The sequence below is a fragment of the Nymphaea colorata genome, chromosome 1 (assembly GCF_008831285.2).
Source record: "Nymphaea colorata isolate Beijing-Zhang1983 chromosome 1, ASM883128v2, whole genome shotgun sequence".
Lineage (NCBI taxonomy): Eukaryota > Viridiplantae > Streptophyta > Magnoliopsida > Nymphaeales > Nymphaeaceae > Nymphaea > Nymphaea colorata.
The window spans coordinates 41,201,617-41,219,149 of NC_045138.2; the positions used below are offsets into that span (position 1 = coordinate 41,201,617).

General features: G+C 38.6%; 1 protein-coding gene across 1 annotated transcript; it reads left to right on the forward strand.

The window, feature by feature from the left end:
• Positions 1–654: 654 nt before the first annotated feature.
• LOC116256142 (PH, RCC1 and FYVE domains-containing protein 1-like) lies at positions 655–17,188 on the forward strand. The gene is made up of 10 exons (XM_031632378.2): positions 655–1,425; positions 7,511–7,597; positions 7,965–8,054; positions 10,347–10,427; positions 10,615–10,809; positions 10,895–13,033; positions 13,991–14,137; positions 15,737–16,140; positions 16,230–16,620; positions 16,820–17,188. Exons 1-9 carry the CDS (start codon positions 1,378–1,380, stop codon positions 16,360–16,362), a joined length of 3,324 nt encoding a protein of 1,107 aa, XP_031488238.1. The 5' UTR covers positions 655–1,377; the 3' UTR covers positions 16,363–16,620; positions 16,820–17,188.
• Positions 17,189–17,533: the final 345 nt, after the last annotated feature.

Consider the following 17,533-nt stretch of genomic DNA (forward strand, 5'->3'; position numbering starts at 1 on the left):
TTAAATATAGATCATCTCTATAAGTTTGTCCTACTTATGATCAAAACATCAAAATCGTAAAATTATGAACATAGTCTGATGATGACAAAAGCCAGTGCTCCCCTCATTTTCATCTATAGGGTCTTAGGTTGTATCGACTCGGAATCAAATCAGGGAGCCGTCGGTGATCTGACCAGCTATGCCAAACCTTTTCAATTAAAATGCAACTTAAGCATTCCGCTGTGCAGGTATTCTTTGAATTTGTCGGCTGCTTTTTACGATATTAGTGCTAATGACAAATTATACTAAGCTAAATGGCTTACTTATGGTGTTTATTGGATCGGGACCCACTTAGGAGACAAAACCTGACCCACTTACTAGACCGATCTTGGCCTTGATGCTAGCACGATTAATGGAGCTCTTAAGGGCAACATACCTCATGAAAGCACCAGCATATCACGTGCACGTAAAGGCCGTGGCAGGGTTCGTTATTTCCAGGAATATGAAGGCGTATTCTATGAGAGGTCCCCGTTATTTTAGTTACGACGAGGCGGACGATGTGCACGCGAAGAACAACACATTTAATAAACAGAATGGAGAAAAAAAAAAAAAAACGTTTGGAATCAATTAACGTCTCTTTTATTAAGGAAAAGGCGAAAATGGAGATTATTTTATTTCCTGGATTTTTTAACGACGGCGAGGGCTCGGCGACGGTGGTGATGATGATGGCGATGATGTTGATGATGATGGATGATGGATCGTGTGCTCCTGTTGGATGATGATCTTTCCCACTTAAAAGAAGAGAAAGGAGGAGGAAGAAGAAGACGGGCGCTTCGTCTTCTTCGTACGTGCGCCAGCATCTCCGGCCGTTCGCCTGGCACGTGCGATCTTTGGCGGGCGATTCTCTTTCTCTCCCTCTCTCTGTCTCCGTTCGTTGTCCAGTCGGAACCCTAGAGTCGCTCCGGAAATCGGATAAAGAAGGGAAAACCGGGGAGATAATCGGGATAAGCTCAGATACTCGCTGTCGCCTGGAATGCGTGGATATTTTCCCTGGGGTTTTCGTGCATTTTGGTGATATTTCGCGATGTTGGCTCGTTTGGCGTTTCCGGAGCTCGCCGGAGTCGGGAATGGTGGAAATTGAGGCGAATCTGGGGATTTCGTGGCGGAGCCGTGGATCTTGAGGGTTTTCTGGCGCTGCGATCTTTGGGGTATCGATACGATGGAGGGAGTTTCCGGCGGGGTGGTTCTTTATAGGCCTCGACGGTTGTTTGCTGCGAGTGAAAGATCTTCAATCTGCGCACTGGAATTGTGGTGAGGGGAATGAGCGGGATTTGGGCCGGAGCTGATTGATTGCGGAAGGGCGGAGACGGCGTTTTCTTGTTTCCGTGGCAGCCGCAGATGGCCGATCTCAGCAGGACTGGCCCTGTGGAGAGGGACGTCGAGCAGGTACACACGTGCCTTTTTTCATTTGTTGTTCTTCGTGTTTGCGCTTGATCTATCGGCCTTCTGCTTGGTCTGGTCGTTGATCAGTTAATCTCTGGAACGCTAACGAGGCTAGTAAGCATTCTTTTGTTTAATTAGTGGAATGGGAAATGGTTGGTCGATGGCACCTATGCTGTGGTAACCATGACTCCATGAGTTTTGTTCAGTGTTGCTTTTGTGGGCTGTCATTGGATTTCTCCGTGTTGATTGGATTGATGAAAATGCTGTGCAAAAGCAGATGGATATCGTGGTTTTGAGTTCCTACTATTTTCTCACTTGAGGAGTGTTGGTCATGCTAGACCTAGCGCTTTGGTTATGAGCAGAGAATCTGGGCAACTCGTGGTGGTTAACTTACCATGGGTAGTAGACCAATTATTTTTTCTTCCTCACTGTTTATCGTGAGTGGCATGTGGGGGCGAATGGAGGTTAGCGATTAAGTTTTTTGCATTCTTAATAACATTGGGTGATAAGCTATGGAAATGTTTTAATGCTTCACGGGGATTAGTATATACATTTTTCTGGACAGGAAACTGATTGAGATATGTAGCATATGATCTTTTAAAGTGGTTGAATTCGTTTTGTTTTCACAAAACAGTGATTTTTTTTTGTTCTAAGTAGAAAAATCTTCATCTTAATGATGGAAATGCGAAAACCTTCTTGGTTTTTAAGTGGCAAACTGCGGTATTCAGTTGTAAACTGTGCCTGAATTGAGGTACTTGAAGCCTGGTGTGCTTCGCGAGTGGGAAGTGCTTAAAATAAAAACATTGGTGAAAATATCTTACAATGGTAAGTTATTGCTCACTTTCTGATGGGCAAAAAGCAATTGCACCAGGATCTATTTGGTTCGCATTCTTACTTCTTTCATATGTCCTTGATCTTGCACAAAGCTTCTTCAAGGGCTCTGTAATTTGCTGCTTCACAAAGGGGAAATCTCACCGTACTTCCTTTTTCAGTAAAAAATTATGTTTGGATTTTTAGAAAATAGAGAGATGAAGTTCTCGACTGCATGCTTGGGGCAGAGTTTCTATATATATAAAGGATTTTGATATTTTATAAAGGTTAACAAATGAGGCTATGTTACGTATTCATTGTCGTAAGTTATTCTCTAGTGGACAATAACATGTTTTACAGATATGGGACGAGGCTGTTGCATGTAAGATGCTTGCAGTGATGCTAAACCTTTAGTTAATTAAGTTTTTAACAATGCATTGAGTTCAAGCATCCAAAAGCAAGAAGTAGCTCATGATACATGATAAGGAGCACAAAAAATTAGATTATCTTGTTCTAGATCAGCATGCACCTTCATGTGGTTTTTCTCAATCAAATTGAAAGTTAGCCAATGTATTATCCATTGCCACAAGTATCATTCTCAGGAAAACATCGGTGAAGTTTTTCTCGGGCAATTTTTCAGCAAAGTTGTTCTTCTTTGGGAAAAATCTCAACAATTTTTAAAAAAATCATAAACAACCTTAAAAAATTCTAAAAATGAAAAAATATTAAAATCTAAAAAAACACTTTATTTTCACCTTGGCAAAATTCTGATGATCTTTTCCCAATTTTTTCATTTTTTTTGAATTTCTCGTAAATGTCACTAGATTTTTGAAATTCTGGCAATATATGTGACACTAGTATTATCATATCAATTCTATGGCCTGTAATGGAAGATTTTGGCATGTTAATCTCAGCTGATTAATTTTTAAAATGGATCTATGCTCAATTTTCACTATTAATGATGCCAAGGCCCATGCTTGTAACAATATGAACTAAGCATCTTCTTGGATTTTAGATGAAAAATGAACACTGTTAGTAGGTTATAAAGGTATAAACACATGGTTTTTCTCTACTTTACCCATGCCAAACAATAGTACATGAGGAATTGAGCTCCAGCTGACATGTTATAAAAGTTGTTTTTTTACACAACAGTAGAATTGCAGTTAGTTTATCCATATCGTACAATATGGATGCGTGTCATACGACACGTATAGGTCGGCTTGACCATATGATATGACATTTTTCCTTATGTATTGTAGGTGTATTTGTTGTATTGTATGATACGTCAGAATACGGTCGATACTCCCCATGCATATGACATGGGGAAAATTTTGAAAAACAGGCTGACGCCCCTTTATATCAATTTTCTTTTTAAACCCGACTCTCCCCCTTCATTTTTAACAATTTTAACAGCTTTGGGAGGGGGAATTTTTGCTAGTTTTAGAGAGAAATCACCAATAAATCATCGATTAGAGGGAGAAATTGCCAATAAAACATCGATTTGAGGGAGAACAAAGGTGAAAAAGATTATGATTATTGTATTGATTGATGACAATCATGATATTAATCATAGACATATTTTCAATTCTTATTTGTCAATGGACAATTATGTGTTGTGTTGTGATGTGAAACTTTAGACTTTATACTTATTAAGTTATTTCTAATGTGTTGCTAACAAATTAGGGCTGATGAATTACGAATCATGAATATTCATTATGTGAGATGTGTTTTGCATGATTTTTCCTTATTTTCCTGATTTTTCTATATTTCTTGTTTTTACGAATTAAAAATTAATTTAACGATACACTTACAAGTTACAATACATTACAATACGGCATATGGGTTGGCCTGATTGGTACACGATGCAATATGCCTTTTACAACATTGCTTGCTGCAACCAGCCTGCGTTTCGAAGCTACACATGCCAATCAGCTATTCTCAATTATATGATGGGAACTGACCAAACAGGTGACATATCCCAGTTGACAGACCTTCCCTTGATACGCAAGAAAGAAATTTATTTAAGAAAAGCAAAACCAGTTTAATAAATGGTAAAAGACAAAGCTGGAGGAACCCAGCGAAACAGTCACCTACACAGAATCAGAGCAACCTGTTATGGTCAATCTTGTCCATCATATTGTCTTTGATTAAAAACAAAGTCCTAAGTGGCATGTAAGGTGGTGCTAAAGAGGCCAATAATATTCTTACGGGTATTAGTCAATCTAGTCTGTCAGACCATTTTGTGTTAGCACAAGAAAGGATGTCCTAAATGGCATTGTGAGGTGTCAGATAGGCCAACGGTGTTCTTTTGGATATTCTATGAGCTATGTCACACGGATACGGGTACGGGTATCCTATGGATACGTGTACGGGTACGGGGACACGGCATTTTCAAAATTTTAGGATACGCGGATACGGCGAATATTATATTCAAAAAAATTAAAAATGATAAACGAAGCCGTCGAGGGTAAACGAAGGTCGAGCGTCGAGGGTAAATGTCAATGCGTAAAACAAAACGCGGGTTAAAAAATCGGTTATACAAGTGGTTTGGATCGGGTGTGACCCAGACCCGATCCAAAACGTATCCAGCCGTATCGCCATGTCGGGATCCCCGTGTCCGCGTGTCGACACCGGTACTCGACCCAGTCTGCCGTATCCGTGTGACATAGTCTATGAGGTTCCATTAGCCACATGAATGTCATACTCATGGTTAATTTGATGACGAGTCTGGACAACTTCAGTTGAATGTACCAAGTCAATAGTGGTTAACCTTTGTTGCTGAGAGACGTAGAATGGCATGAGGGGAAGTGAGGGATTACAAAAGGAGCATATATTAAATAGACAATTCTATGGTGGAAAAGGATAAAAGTTTTTATCTAAAGTCGAGTTTGATGTAGTAAGAGACATGAAATATGATGCGGACAAGGTTCGGTAACCATGTCTTATTTCTAATTCTCAAATGAACATACTATAAGTATAACCATGTCTTAATTTTTGAACATATGTATAGGCAGATGCAACACATGCAAATACATGAATTTGACTTTTAATAATGTCATAATCTCCGATGAATTCACAAGTAGCTTACAAGCCAAAACATGCTTTTGAGAAATCAAGCCAAGCTGGATCATGAGTTTTCCGGCTCAGTCCCAGGCTTAACTAACTTACTTCATTCGTGAAAAAATGCTATTTATTGACTGCCGATTCCGTCTATAAGTCGTTCCCAGCATCTTTTTCCTATCCAAATTGTATGTTCATATATGCATGTGTGCATGCATAAAATTATTTTCAGACTAAAAGTACTTGACAGACGAAAATGAATAGCAAACATCAATAATGTCCTGTATGTACGAAAACGGAACTAAATGTTCAACGTGGCTAGAAAAGGATATCTGCTAATTACTATAAATTGTTGGACATAAACATAGGCTCAAAGAACAAATAAAGAAGGAAAACTAAGGTGCTTTGTCATTAAGGAGTAAGCTATATGCATCTTCAGGGCATAACGACAAAAACATAAATAAATCTGTAATTTCAAGAGAGATATTGTGATCATTAAACATGTTGGTTAGTTTCTTTTTCTGTTGTTTCTTCTACCAAAGATCTCTCTCTGTCCCCTCCTCCTCCTCACCCACAACCTCCCACCCCCACGCCCTCCCCCCAACCAAATGTGCCTCAGCATGGTAGGCTATCCTTTTATGTTTTCCCCTCTTCCAATGCACATCAAATGATGTGTGTTCTCTACGATATCAATATGTATTTCTCTAGGAGAGAGAGCAAGGGCATTAATATATTCAAAAAGCCAAAAATAGAAAGGAAGGCCATATAAGCCATGATAAAGTAAGCTATCAAATTTGACTAGAAGCTAAGATCTCTGTCATAGGTTTTTGCCTTGTATGGGCTGTACCTGACAAGTGTGCAGCATTCTCAATCTTGTTTCAAAAATTTATGGTTTTGCATTTTTGATATGCAGCATAGTCACAAATGTCATTCTTGGTGATACTTTTTCTGAGAGTTTTTCTAAAAATTTGTTTCTCTTGAAAAATCACAGGAATTATATACAGAACAACAGAAAAATTTATAGAATTATGAGTTGCTTACTAATTATACATAAAAATTGAAAAGCTTCAAAATAGTTTAAAAATTCTGAAAGACAAAAGTAGAAACATATTATTATACACTAAAAATGCATATAGATGAAGGAGGTTTTTCAGGAAATACGGAAAAAAATATCATGATATTTCCTGTTGAAAATATTTTACATGTTTTTGGCGATAAACATGATATTTTTGAAATGTCACTGATGTTTGTGACTGCTTCATAGACATGCATGCATATGTGTACAACTCTACAGGCATATTTGGAAATGCTTTTTCTGTCAAACTCTTTATTTTATTTGGGACTCACTCAACAAGCTACCTAATGTATCTCCTTATGTTTTGAATCTTTTGATACCTCCAGCATGAGTATGCTGACGGATAGAGATGCAATAAGTATTGGTATCAGTTTAGTTAACTTTCTTTGCAAGCTGGATTTTATCTGTCAGCATTTGCACCATTGAATCAAGAACATATATGAAAAGAGCAGGTTATTAATTGTTTGTCTTGAACTCTATGTCTGCAGATAAAAGTGATCTGTCAATCTATGTCATTAATAGCCCTAGTTGTTAACCTGCCAACAAGTAGGTTTTGGGGTCAATCCTAGATTTGGTTAATTTCCCTCCTTTCATTCTTGTCATGTTTAACTAAAGTTTATTTGGAAGGAATTTCAAGCTCTAATCTAAAGGCATTAGACAGAATAAGATTTGAGATCCCTGAGAAATCATTTTATTTTGTCTCTTGCATTAGTTTGCATACTATGGAAATCCAAGACATCATAAATTCTGTAGGCTTTGCATGCCAAATTCAATGCTGGGGGACTGATTTTCTGGTTCTTGTGTTAGTTTTTATGATAATTAGTTTTGTTTTTCTGAATGGTGATCCTTGAAGAATATTCAACTCTGAGTTTTCATTTGATGATAGTCTTTTCGCTTGCTAAAGTGTGAATCTCCTTTTCTTTTTTCATGAATCAGCTGTCTTCTTCTAACTTGTTTCATTTATGAGGCAGCTAGTCTATTAATATTGGAAATTCTCATTCTTCTTTATCGTTGTCTTGAGTCCTTTGCTGCTTTTCCCTATTCTGAATCAATATTCAAGCAGTTCATCTTAATGTTCACTAGGCTTCATGTGTCACATGCATTGTTCTGATGTTCATCTCTTGGGACTAATGTTTTCTGTAGGCCATAACTGCTCTAAAGAAAGGAGCATATTTGCTTAAATATGGCCGCAGGGGGAAGCCTAAATTTTGCCCATTCAGATTGGCTAATGTAAGTTACCTTCATCTCAGTGTTGCCGCATGCTTAAAATCTAGATTTCGATACTGCTCTTAAATTTCTGGACTCTTCACTGGATATTGTCATTAATCAGTGTGGTTACAGTTTCAAACTTAGCATATCTCTATAGGCTTTAGATTTGTTGATGCAGCATACTCATTCTTTTGCAAGACCTGTATTTTCCTTTTATGTTTAAAACTTTAAAAACATTACATTCTGCAATTTTTCTAACCGAAAGTCTGATATATTTATGTAGCATTTGTTACCACCTTGATCTATATCTTATATCTGTTCTCACTTAACATGATCACCTATCTTCCAATTCAGACCATCTAATAGATTGTATATTTTCTTGTTACAGGACGAGTCTGTTTTGATATGGTACTCTGGTAAAGAAGAGAAGCATCTTAAGCTGAACCATGTATCAAGAATTGTCCCTGGGCAGCGAACAGTAAGTTCAACTCACTACACAAGCTTCTGATGGCTGTTTATGAAGCACAGATGTGTTGTTATAGACAAATAAAACCAGTGTTGTACGTATCGTACGATACGGGGCCGTATCGTACGATACATGTCGTACCGTTTGGAATTTATGGTACGATACACCCCCTGTATCGTAAATGGGGGGTGTATCGTCCCTGTATCGCACGTAGGGTCCGTATCGTACGATACGAGTTGTTTTTCATAGACGGCCGCTGCCACACCCTTCTCCTTTTCCGAATAGTGATCCCTGTACCCACACACCCCCTCTACTTCTCCGCTACAGCCACCCACCACCACCACATTAACGCAAACAGGGAGACGATTGAAATTTATCAAAACTCAGAAGTTCCAATTTTTCTATACAAATTGGTGGGAAAAAAGATTCCCGATTGTTAGTGAGGAAGAAAGAAGAGAGAGAGTACTGAGGGTGTCGAGGAGATCGTTCGCCACGTAATACGTGCACTTCCATTGATCTGTCTCGAGGGAGAGAGAGGATGAAGAGACGATGAGAAGAGAAGATGGCGATGACAAGAAGAAGACGAAGAGGAGGAATAGAAGGCTTAAGGAGCTGACAACCATCTCTCTCCTTCTCACTCTCTTGCAGATCTGAGTGAAGCAGTGTGGGAGTGAAGCTTTCTCCCCTGTCTTTCTCGTTTTTTTACCCTCACCATAAGTGGAAGCACTTTGAAGCCTGGTTTTTATTGGATTGGATTTGGATTTGACACTGGGTCCAAACATGAGAACATTAACGAATACCGAAGGGAATAACGAATACTCCTTTTCATCATTTTCTATATTTATGAATATTGGATGATGATGAACATATTATTCTTGCTTCTTACTGATTTTTTTATGATTTTTTTATTTTTTTATTTAATTTATTTAAAAAAAATCGATACGGTTACGATACGTTACGATATTTTACGATATGGCATATCTTAAAGCCAGACTGATATGGCTTACGATACGCTTTTTACAACATTGGATAAAACCACGCTAGTCAACAACCCAAGTCTTCTGGCTTAGTCTTGAAAATCACATGATGATATTATACATGATGTGCATAAATAGCTGACGCAATGTTTCAGCACAAAATTTTAGAGAAAGTAAAGTACCATCTTTATGAGGAAAATGTCCAATGTACACCATAGGTTGCATGTTAGTCCATAAAAGGGTTGGTCTGTGAGAAGGATTGGAAGTTATACGAATTGTCTGATTTAACTCATCTGAATTACCATGTTGCAACTTTTTCCATCTTCTTGCATGATTTTGTAATGAAAATGAGGTCTCTATACATTCTAATACTGGGGCTAAGTTTAGTTGTTAAGGAGCATAATGACAAAAAATGAACCCTGATAATGTTCAATGTCCAGTGCAAAATAAACAACTCAGTTCAGGATCAAAATTAGATTTGTATTGATGTCTGTTTTGGATAGTTCAGACTGAAACGGACACTAAATATGGGAGTGCATATTGTGTCAGTATTTGGGGAAACAATATGGAAATAGTTATGCACAGTAAATGGTTTAATCCACCCTGTTAGGAGAGAAAATTGCATCGTTTTCTTTTCCTGGAAGGCCGAAAAAGGAAAATAAATTGTGTCAATGTTATCAGGGATGATGACCATATTGCACTAATAAAGAAGGGTGGAAAAGCACCAACTAGTAGATGCTAAAATTGTCCTTGGATGGAAAGGGTAATTAAATTTCCTCATCAGGCTCATGATAATAAGTACAGAGTTCTTATTAAATTCAGAACTTATTCAAGTAGCACAGTAAATTACTAAAAAAAGCTAAAATAATCAAATCACAACTTAGATCATGGGTGATCAGCTTTAGGGCTGATGCATCTCAACAGGATAAAGTCAAGTGTTTAAGATCTGCATTCTGAGAAGGGAAAGAGAGTATTGAGGAGAACTTTATCATATTGAAAAAGTTGAAGGGTTTAGGCATTGGCAAACTTCTGGTTATGTTTTACACAATGGACATCATAAGAATCTGATCTACACATTAGCAAAGATGGATTCTTGAGTTGATTCTCAGGCTGTCCAAAATCGAATTTACTATTTTATGTTTAGTTTTCCCAGAAAAGGAAAAACTCACTCTATCATTTTTAATAGGGGTTTGGACTCATGAGGATAGTAAACATTTCTTTGTGGTGACTGTAGATTTTTATTTTGGCTGTCATTTTTTCTCTTTGGTGATTAAGCTTCACATTTAACTTATTTTAGTAAGAGAAAAAATACAATTGTTTTTTGCAGGCAATATTTCAAAGATATCCACGTCCAGAGAAGGAATGCCAATCGTTTTCTCTAATATATAATGACAGATCACTGGATTTGGTATGCTATTGTTGAAATTAGTCTTTTTTTATTCTCTACTTCACTATGAAAACTTACCTTATTTGTTTCCTATCGCCTTGGTCTTGCTCATTTGTTGGTTCGTATTCACTTCCATTGCCCAGGAGTAATTGAATCATGTTTGCACGTTTTTGTCATTTTCACTTTGTGATTTTTGTTGGTGTCACAGATATGCAAGGATAAGGATGAGACTGAAGTCTGGTTTGTTGGACTCAAAGCATTGATTTCTCGAACCCATCATCGCAAATGGAGAACAGATACAAGAAGTGATGGGCTTTCCTCTGATACAAACAGTCCAAGAACATGCACTCAAAGAAGTTCACCATTGAGCTCTCCTTTTGGTAGTGGAGATAACTTGCATAAGGTGTTAAACTGAAGTTTGTTTTGTAAAATTGATTTCTTATTTCTGCTAGTACTTTGTTAAGGAAATATTTCCTATACTTGTGCAGGATGGCGATGCACTCCGGCTTCATAGTCCATATGGAAGCCCACCTAAGCATGGTGCGGATAAGACATTCGCTGATGTAATCTTGTATGCTGTGCCTCCTAAAGGATTCTTTCCTTCAGATTCTATTGGTGGCTCTGCCCATTCTCTGTCATCTGGGGGTTCAGATAGTATCAATGGACTTGTCAGGGGCACTGCAACTGACACATTTAGAGTCAGCTTATCAAGTGCTGTGAGCTCATCAAGCCAAGGTTCTGGTCATGATGATGGTGATGCACTTGGGGACGTTTTTATTTGGGGAGAAGGTACTGGAGAAGGGATTTTGGGTGGTGGGATCCACAAACTAGGAAGTTCTTCTGGCATCAAACTAGATGCTCTTCTACCAAAAGCTGTGGAATCAGCTGTAATGCTTGATGTTCAAAATATAGCTTGTGGTGGCAAACATGCTGCCTTAGTCACCAAACAAGGGGAAGTCTTCTCTTGGGGAGAGGAATCTGGTGGTCGACTTGGGCATGGTGTTGATGCTGATGCATCACATCCTAAGCTTGTAAGTGCTCTTAGCAGTATGAATGTTGAACTGGTAGCATGTGGTGAATATCATACATGTGCAGTAACACTGTCTGGGGATCTCTACACATGGGGTAATGGTACCCACAATTTTGGACTGCTTGGACATGGTAATGAAGTGAGCCACTGGGTCCCAAAAAGGGTGAATGGTCCTCTGGAAGGCATACCTGTGTCATCCATTTCTTGTGGTCCTTGGCATACAGCTGTTGTGACCTCTGCAGGGCAGTTGTTTACTTTTGGTGATGGTACTTTTGGTGCTCTTGGTCATGGAGACAGAAAAAGTGTGTCAGTACCACGAGAAGTGGAGTCCCTTAAAGGTCTGCGTACAGTTCGTGCTGCCTGTGGTGTTTGGCACACTGCTGCCGTTGTGGAGGTGATGGTTGGAACTTCTAGTTCAAGCAATTGTTCCTCTGGCAAGCTGTTTACCTGGGGTGATGGTGATAAGGGTAGGCTTGGGCATGGCGACAAAGAATCAAGGCTTGTGCCAACATGTGTGGCAGCTCTTGTTGAGCCCAACTTTTGTCAAGTAGCTTGTGGCCATAGCTTGACAGTTGCACTCACAACTGCTGGCCATGTTTACACAATGGGCAGTCCTGTTTATGGCCAGCTGGGAAATGCACAATCTGACGGGAAGGTTCCAAATCGTGTTGAAGGAAAGTTACAGAAATGTTTTGTTGAAGAGATATCATGTGGTGCTTATCATGTCGCAGTATTAACATCAAAAACAGAAGTTTATACATGGGGAAAAGGAGGAAATGGGCGATTGGGCCATGGGGATACAGATGATAGAAACTCTCCCTCTCTGGTTGAGGCCTTAAAAGACAAACAAGTTAAAAGTGTTGTTTGTGGCTCAAATTTTACTGCAGCTATTTGTTTACATAAATGGGTTTCTGGTGTTGATCAATCCATGTGCTCTGGCTGTCGCCTTCCATTTAACTTCAAAAGAAAACGGCATAATTGTTACAACTGTGGGCTTGTCTTTTGTAATTCATGCAGTAGTAAGAAATCACTTAAAGCATCTATGGCCCCAAACCCAAATAAGCCTTATCGTGTTTGTGATAACTGCTACAGTAAACTGAAGAAAGCTCTAGATAATGGTTTGACTTCACACCCAACAATGAGTAGGAGAGGAAGCATGCACAGTACCTATAGTGATGCAGTGGAGAAGGAAGAGAAGTTTGACTCTAGATCTCAAGGGCAGGTCTCACGATTCTCTTCCATTGAATCATTCAAGCAGGTTGACGGCAGATACTCATCCAAGAGGAACAAGAAATTGGAATTTAGCAGCAGCAGAGTGTCACCTATTCCTAGTAGTAGCAGCCAGTGGGGTACTCTTACCATTTCAAGATCATTTAATCCAGTATTTGGCTCCTCAAAGAAATTCTTCTCTGCTTCTGTTCCTGGGTCACGAATAGTGTCACGTGCAACATCTCCTATATCAAGACGGCCTAGTCCACCACGCTCTACAACTCCGACGCCTACTTTGGGAGGGCTTACTTTGCCTAAAGTAGTTGTAGATGATCCTAAAAAGACCAACGATAACTTGAGCCAAGAGGTCCTTCAGTTAAGAGCGCAGGTAAGTGTTTCAATTTAAGGAATTTAATTACACTGCTGAATGAAGTAATGTTTGTTACTATATGTCCCAATGCCTTAGCTCTTTTTTGACAGCTTGGACATGGTTAGATCATGCATACAATAGCATTGTTTAATTAATACATCCTTGCTCCAGTCAAACTGAGTGGTTTACATTGATGATGAGCGTATGATAGATGACTAAATGAGCTTTGATGGATGTCCTGGATGGCATTTCAATCTATGACGTAGCTAAAATGGTATCTTAGAATTGTTCATCAAAGTCCTTTAATGATACAGTCATAAAGTTGAAAAAGGAACATTTAATGCCGACAGCTAGACTTGAGCTAGAGACCTCTTGGCATCTCAAATGCTTCTGGAATGGAAACACCTTGATATATATATATATATATATATATATATTGGAGAGAAAATAAAGTAATGATGTTCCATTCTGCATGGTGCGTCTTTGTCTGATAGAGTTTCCTTTCCCTATTTCACATTCAGAAAGAACATAACATGAACATGTATAAATGCTTAAAATTTCTTTTGGTGGAAGTATTTCCTTGGTATTGGGAAGGTAAGCTTCTTATCTGTCCAGTTGAACATGATTTATAAGATCTAAACCTCAACAAATATATTATGATCCCACATTTGGCTACTTATTATTTTATATTGCACAAATTTCCTCTTTGGGAATCCATTTTTGCCTGTTCTTCAATGGTTTTGACCAATCTTTGTTTCACATATGTAACAATTTCACGCAGTTGAATTTAGGAAAAAATTTTTAACTAATTTAATTCTCAAGCATACTGAATGTGTTCTTTTTTGTTAAATTTCAATTGAATTTTGGCTACTGAAATCCCAGATACCATGTTGCAATTTGCTTTCTGTTCATTTATGTCATGACAAACTTTCTGTCATCCTGTTGCTTAAGTAGACTATGCTATCTAAAATTCAGGTGGAAAATCTCACCCGGAAATCCCAGCTTCTGGAAGTTGAACTTGAAAGAACTACAAAGCAGCTTAAGGAGGCTGTAGCAATTGCTGGGGAAGAAACAGCAAAATGTAAGGCTGCGAAGGAAGTGATTAAATCTCTTACTGCCCAGGTGATTATTGATTATTTATCTAAGCATCTCTAAATTTTCTCATGTCACTGTGTGGAGATATATAGGAAACTTTGAATGGTGCCCACAAAAATTAGTGCCCAGCTTATTCCACCATTTAGTGATGGTGTACCATTTCAGTGGGCACTATTCGGTTTCCCTATCTGTACAAGATGGATTGTGGTCCTACTTTATGGCACAAACTGCAAGCCAAAGCAACGTTCAGTTTTTGCTGGTCGGTAAGTGCAATCCTGATCGAATTAATACTTGATACTTGAAACATCACTGTTATAGTCAAATAAGTGAAATTAAGCAATTCGTGAATAATTAATAAAAAAAAAAAACAAGAAGGACCATGCTACCAAAATGCAAAATAAAATCCAGAAGTAGTATACATAAGCAAAGCATTACATATGAGCTATTTACGGGGATGAGTTTATGAATTATCCAGCAACATATGAGTTTGTAACCAGATATGAGTGTATGACGTTGGCTGCACCAAACATTGCTGACCATTAAATTTGGCAGTCCAGAGTTGCATAACACCTTGCATCATCACCTAGTGCAGGTAGAATAAAGGTGCTATGACCTTTGTAAAGAGTCTTTGTTACATAGTTATCTTTGAGGGTGTGTTTGGGAAGGGGATAAGGTCATCACTTGATGGCTATATCTCATGATACACCCCATCATGAAGTGTGTAAACTATAAAGTGCATTAACCATGACTGAGCTGCGGATGCTCCGTCATGCATCTGAAGGGAGAATGCTTTTTCTGAGACCGTCTCTCAAAATGGTGTCTCAAGGTCCTTTTCCTCCCAATTCAAATATGCCCTGACAGCAAAATTATCCAGTTTCTGCAGAGGAGTTAGCTTAACTGCCTATGTGAATGAACTAATGGTTGTAAAAGACTGCTAGAAATTAGTTTGAAGTTCCAATTAATTCACCTCTTGTTAGGTATGAAAACTTCTTCTTTTATCCCATCAAATAATTGTTATCTGGTGTATGAATAATGAATCTTCTTTTTAACTGCTTTAGCCTTTATGTGTTGTAGTCTTTTGGTATAATATGCAAATTTTAGCAGGAAAAATGTGTTGATGCTTTGGTTTCATACCACCTTCGTACTTAATAACAGAGTTAAGCAGTACGGTATTGACCTGGTTAGTGTTGCAGCTGATTCGTAGGGTGTTTGTACTATGAAGTGTAGATTCTGGAATGATTATTGCTTTGGTTATTGAGGTATTGAGAAAGAAATGTTTCATTATGCCTCTTGCTATTAAATAATGTTAGGCTCTAGAACATCCATAAGAGAACTAGGAAATGGAAAACTTCCAATTTGAAGTTACCTATGAAAGTCCAGAATCTAGAACAGTTTTGAACCATAGCATGCATTTTAAGTCTAGTACCTTTTGCATGAGGCAGATCAGATGTCTTTTTGTTAGATTTTGTTTAAGTGTCAACCAAGTGATACCAGTGCTGTTGGTGGGATGATGAACTTTTCTTGAGTTACTTTTTGGCCAGTAATGAACGGAACTTTGTCACTACTACATGTAGCCACATGTTCTTTAGAAAATTAGCTAACAAACCATGGTTGGATTTGTTACAGTTGAAAGACATGGCAGAAAGGCTACCTGTAGGGGCAGTGAAGAACAGCAAGTTAACTGTACCCGGTTTATACACCAACAATGGCAGTCCCACTTCATCTGAGGCTTCTGTCATGCATGCTGAAGAAGTAAGCAGCCTAGGAGCTGGTGTTCGTGACACTGATTCAAATGGAAACAGTGTGAGTATGAATAGGCCACCAATTGCTAATGGCCCGGCTCATAGTAGTGTTAGAAGCATAAATCACAACAGAATGGGCAATCCAGATATTGCATCAAGGAATGCTGGCAAGTCATCGGAAAACCATGAACACGAGGGTGAATGGGTTGAGCAAGATGAACCAGGGGTATATATCACCCTTACTTCATTGCCTGGAGGTGGCAAGGATCTCAAGCGAGTTCGCTTCAGGTACATTGCTAGAAAATTTTCTGTTCTTATAAAAGTCCTACTGTATCTCAGTTATTGAAAACATTCCTTCACACAAAATGTCAATGCAGCCGGAAGCGATTTAGTGAGAGACAAGCAGAACAATGGTGGGCTGAGAACCGAGCAAGAGTATATGAACAATATAACGTGCGCATGGTCGAAAAGTCCAGCATCGGTGTTGGCCACGACGACGCTTCTCATTGACATTGTTGTAACCCATATGGTTCATTTGAATTGAAGCCTCAGTGAACATGCTAGGGCTTTTCCTTTGGATGTGCTGCACTGCTTCTAAATGCAGAGTGCAGCACAGAGAGAGAGAGAGAGAGAGAGAGAGAGAGAGAGAGGGATTCCTTTTTGCTGGTGTGGAGTAAATAGCGGGGCGGTCTAGGATGTAAATTTTTAGCAAGTGGCTGGCTTTTTTAGTGTTGCAGCCGTGTAATTGATGAGCAGTTGCATCTTGAGGTAATTTGTATTCTGTTTTTGGAAGCTCCGTCTCTCCCTCTCTCTCCTCTCTCTTTCTCTATCTCTCTCTGCACCCTCCATTTTCTACAGTAGAGCCAACATAATTAGCTGATCCCAACTTAACGGTTGTATATAAAGCAACTGTATATTCTTTTTTCTGTGTGACTAAATCTGATTTTTTTTTTTTTTTTTGATTCAGGAGTGGATTGTTATCTGAGTTTTTAGTTGGGTTGACCACACCCATCCTTGTACAGGTACATTTTGTCTCTTTGGTACGAATATTGCAAAGTTCTCCATAATTCTTTTCAGCATCATAGCTTCTTCTGATTGGTCTTACACTCTAATTGATGATACCTTCTTTTAGTTAATTGTAAACTGTGCATAAAATTTATTTCCTCTGAAGAAGTCTCCGAGCGTGAGAATCTCTCTCTAATTCACTCACAGTTTGTATCATTTCATTATTCTCTGAAGGCAAATCTAGTGATACGGCTGTTGTTGATTTGCATGCCATGCTTTATTTTCTATCAGCTCAACAATATTAATGAAAAATCCATTCCTACTTTGGACATTTTGCTTCCTTCCAGATAAATGTTTTATTTAGCCAAAAGCCTGTTTTCCATTACTTTTAATTACAAAATTCGCTCCTTGTGGTACTGATGAACCTGCTGTAGTTACGATCGCTAAGAGCCATCAAACCACAAGGCTCTGTGCTGCAAAAGGCCACAGAAATTCAAGTTTAGTTGGCACAAAAATTGGCGAAGGGCCTGCCAGTTTGTGCTAACCTCCTGGGTTCAGTTTTACAATGTACTGATTTTTATTCTACAAGCAAGATTTGTCGGACCTTAAAAAACAATGATCTGCAGCGGACAGGAGTTTGTGTGGCTGTTTTTGCACACGTACGTGTGGGTCAATA

Coding starts and splice junctions, on each gene's coding strand:
- LOC116256142 (XM_031632378.2), top strand. CDS start 1,378: ATGGCCGATCTCAGCAGGACTGGCCCTGTGGAGAGGGACGTCGAGCAG. Junction 1,426..7,510: donor TGGAGAGGGACGTCGAGCAG/GTACACACGTGC, acceptor TGTTTTCTGTAG/GCCATAACTGCTCTAAAGAA. Junction 14,138..15,736: donor TTAAATCTCTTACTGCCCAG/GTGATTATTGAT, acceptor GATTTGTTACAG/TTGAAAGACATGGCAGAAAG.